We start from the raw sequence: 3,843 nt of genomic DNA, 5'->3' as shown, positions 1-3,843 counted from the left end.
CAGGAATGGCGGCGGGAGTCATGCAGGGAAGGAGGAAGGGGTGGTGGGGGCTCAGGCCCCGGTAAGGGGACTGGGGTCGGGGGCGAACCTACCTTCCTGGACTCCCTCTGCAAAAGCGGCGCCGTGGGGGGAAAGGGGGGGAAGAGAGAGAGCCAGCTGTGAACCTTGGGGCAGAGGCTGAGGGGAGGGGAGCCGCGGGCGAGCAGAGCACACGGTGAGTAGGTTACGCGGCCCCTCTCGTTCCTTCGCGGCCGGGAGGCAGCTCACACCCGCACACGGCCACGTGTGCACATGCGCCCACACGAGACTGAAGTCATGGCACATACCTGGTTCATGAACTTCATGGACTAAGGAGGCCATGGAACAAGAGGCCATGCGTGGGTCAGAGGTCAAAGGAGAAAGGATCCAAGGTTAATGGGAACAGCCGGTGGCCGTGGGAGGGTCAGTGGCCGAGGCCAAGGGGTGGGGCGGGTGCGGGGAGTGAGCGAGACAAGGGCAGTGCTGGCCCGGGGTCGGCGTCCCCCCAGGTCCCGTCCCTGCCTCTCCTCGGGGTTTCCAGCCCGGCCCTCTGCTCCCGTCAGGACTCCGCTGCTGGGCCGGGGCTGTCGGGGCCCCGCCTGCCTCGGCCGCCCCCCCTTCCCGTCTTCTTCAGGCCCCCAGAAGGACTTCCGTGCAGAGGCGGGGCTGTGACCTGACGGGGTGGCACCAGGGGCTGGGGGCCTGTAGCCCGGGAAGCTTCCTACCAGCCTGAGAGTGGGGGACACACTGCCTTATCTTTCTGAGCCTGCCAGGGCGCTTGGGCAGCAGGTGCCAGCCCTCAGCTGCTCTGACCAAGGATCCAAGCACGGCTGGGGAGTGACAAGGGCTCCGGCGGGGGGCTGACGGGCCCGGCTCAGGGCACTGACCGCGGGGCCTGCCCCGCCATCGCCCTGTGCTCACCGAGATCCAGCCCGGGTCCCTGGCCCTGCCAAGGGGTCGGGCGCTTCGGGGCTCTGAGGTACCCACCCTGGGGTGGAAGGCTGGCTTCAGGGCTGTCTCCGGGGCAGCTAGGTCTACATCTGGTCCAGCAGTTCCCCCCCACTGACCAGCCCTCCGGGGCCGGGGGATGGAGGACCCCGCCTGCCACCATGCCCACATTTGGGGGTGTGGGCCCTTGGGGCCCCCTATCTGGTCAAGCACTGGCCGTGGTTAATGGGTTACGCTGGGGCCACATGTGGGGGCCCTTTGGCTGGCTGGCACCAGGCTGTTCCCCTCCCCACCCTGCTGCGCGCCCCAGCCAGCCCTGGGCACCACATGGGGTCAGAAGCCCTGTGTCCTCGTACCTTCCTCGTGGACCTCATGGGCTTCTGCAGGCGAGGGGGCCGCTGGGTGCGCGGCGACAGAAGGAGAGAGGAGAGGTTAGGCCAGGAGCACACTGCACATCCTTAGAGGGGTGGGGGCACGCAGGGTCACTGAGGTCGGGGGGGCAGAGGGCTGGAGGGTGGGTGGGGGGCTGGGGTCCTGGACCCCACTTACCTTCCTCCTGGGCCTCTTCTGAGGAGGGAGCCAGAGGGTGCAGGAGGGAGAGAGGGAACAGGACAGCTGTTAGGGGCCACGTGGCGGGGGCAGGGAAGGGAGGCAGTCCCGGGTGCGGCGGAGGGTGGTGGGCAGCAGGCGCTCCAGGGACGGGGGGGAAGCTGGCCCTGCTTCGAGGGCCTGCAGGACCTCAGAGAGCTCGGGCCTCGGCCTCGCCTCTGCAGCGTGACCTCCTCTCGGCCCCGGGGGTCTCCGAGCCCCTTCCCCATCCGCGGGGAGCCTGCTCTGGACTTCGGTGCCTATGCACCGGAGGGTCTCGCTAAGTCTGACTCTGAAGGTGCCGGAGGTGAGACAGGTGCTATGGGACAAGCCCAGGAGACGTGGGCCTGAGGGTGGGTGGCCAAGGCAGGTCTTAGAGGACCCAGCTCAGGGGACCTGTCCCCCCCGCCCCATCGCCTTCCCTGGCGAAGGGTGGCTCCCGGGACCATGGTTCCCTCTCAGAAAGGAGTCTTTCTACCTTTTCAGCAGAAAAAGAAATGTTTTGCTCATGTTGTTAGGGTAGCCAAGTGTTTTCAAAATATTTTCAAAACCTAGCGCCCAGAACGCCCCACAGGAGAAGCCTGCCTGGTGGAGTTCGGGAAAGCCTTCCCATGGCTGAGCGTGTGCCAGCGGCCGCGCACGAGCGCCCGTCGGGCCTGAGAACCACCCGTGCGCACCCTTCCCAGGGGCCGTGGCTCCGCTCCCACGCCTGCCTGGGCACAGCCCACCGGGAGGCTCCCACAGACTTGGGCTAGGGAGGGGTCTCCAGATCTGCCTGGAGGTTCCTGCTCCCAGAGGGAGGGGGGAGGGGGAGGATGCTGGGAGAGACAGAGAGACAGAGGGAGAGACACAGAGACAGAGGCACAGGCAGAGACAGAGAGAGACAGAGCTGTGGAGAGGCAGGCAGGGACCACACACCCAGACTTGCTATTAATGAGGTGAGGGTCTTCACAACCAGATCCCGGGTAACTCCACACACCATGAACACCGTGGACGAGGTTATTATGTATAAATCATACATAACAACGCAAAAAGTACTAATGAGTGATCAATGAGTGCTTTCTATTAATCGAGTAAAGAGGTGGGCAGTTAGGGGTGATGGCAAGTGGGGATTAAGGATGAGGAAGGTGGACGGTTACTTGGTGAGTCTGTGGGTGGGGGGGACTGGAGGCCCCTTGGGGACGAGAGTGGATATGTGGGGTGGGGGGACGCCGGGGGGGTGGGGCGAGGGCACTTCCAGGGCTGCCTCAGTTACCTTCCCTCTCTACTCCTCTGCCAGGGCTAGAACAAGGAGAGGGGCCAGCTAGGGGGCACGCTGGGGGCCAGCCTGGGAGGCAAGGAGGGCGGCACCCGCCTGCCCCGTCGCCCACTGCCATGCCGCTCCGGCTGGCCAGAGCGGGGCCCAGGAGGAGGAAGAGGCTCTGACGGTGACTGCGGCTCCCGGGGAGGGGTCTGGGCCGCGGAGTCCCAGGTCCTGTCCTGGGAGGGCGGCCCCGCCGCCCAGACGAGCCTGCAGTGCAGGCCAGGTGGCTCAGGGACTGGGCCCAGGGCCCTGGCCTTTGAGAAGAGGTGCAGGGGCAGGAGTGGGAGCCCGTTCGCAGAGGGGGCGATCGGACACGGCTTCCAGCGTGGGCTCCCCAGGAGAGGCGCCGGCCCCGGCTGGCGAGGCCCTCCCCACCTGGACTTTCTGTCTAGAGGCCGATGCAGAGACGGTCTGGCTTCCACACTTACCCTCGACGTATTCACTGTGGGGGAGAGAGGGTGAGGGGGGGTGAGGGGGGGTGGGAGCTCTCGGCGGGGGCTCCTCTGACCTCTGAGCGCAGCCAAGGTCCAGGGGTCCCGAGGCAGGGCGGGTACTCACACTTCCTCGTCCGACATGGTGGGTGGGTGGTTTCTGCAGGGGTGGAGGGAGACCGGGGCGAGGATTACGAATTGCCTTGACCTAGAGGGGCTGGAATGGGTGGGGGATGGGCCCTTGGAGTGGGGCTGCAAGGGGACGCCGGTCAACAGGGGTCTGGGGCCAACTCTCCGGCCTTGGGCGGGCGGCTCCTGCGCTCGGGGCCTCCACAGCAGGCTGCCTGGCTTCCTCCAGGGCTCCAGGCCCCCCAGCCCTCTTCGTCCCTGATCTGATCCCATTCCACCCCCCTTCCTGCCCTGGCTCCAGCCTGGAGCTTGGACTCCCGGAGCTGGACGGGATGCTGGGAGGTCGTGGCAGGGCAGACATCCTCTCTATAGCATTCCCCGAGGAGGGTCATCCAGAATGTGCGCAGCTCGTCCAGGCCGGGGGGG

General features: G+C 66.5%; 1 protein-coding gene across 3 annotated transcripts in view; it reads right to left on the bottom strand.

Annotated features, from left to right (window-relative positions):
• Window positions 1-3,432, bottom strand: part of TNNT3 (troponin T3, fast skeletal type) — a 13,784-nt gene extending 10,352 nt beyond the window's left edge. For 2 of the 3 annotated variants that reach the window (XM_007465944.1, XM_007465946.1), the window contains exons 1-5: window positions 3,416-3,432; window positions 3,286-3,299; window positions 1,516-1,533; window positions 1,323-1,364; window positions 327-347 (exon numbers count right to left, since the gene is read on the bottom strand). In XM_007465944.1, coding sequence (XP_007466006.1) covers window positions 327-347; window positions 1,323-1,364; window positions 1,516-1,533; window positions 3,286-3,299; window positions 3,416-3,432 — 112 coding nt within the window. Of the gene's footprint in view, window positions 1-92; window positions 108-326; window positions 348-1,322; window positions 1,365-1,515; window positions 1,534-3,285; window positions 3,300-3,415 lie in introns of all 3 variants that reach the window. The other variant, XM_007465945.1, reaches the window with a different exon arrangement.
• Window positions 3,433-3,843: the final 411 nt, after the last annotated feature.

This window comes from Lipotes vexillifer, unplaced genomic scaffold, assembly GCF_000442215.2.
Source record: "Lipotes vexillifer unplaced genomic scaffold, Lipotes_vexillifer_v1.1 scaffold1094, whole genome shotgun sequence".
NCBI lineage: Eukaryota > Metazoa > Chordata > Mammalia > Artiodactyla > Lipotidae > Lipotes > Lipotes vexillifer.
Note: the sequence above shows the minus strand (reverse complement) of the source record. Positions and strands in the feature narration are given on the sequence as shown.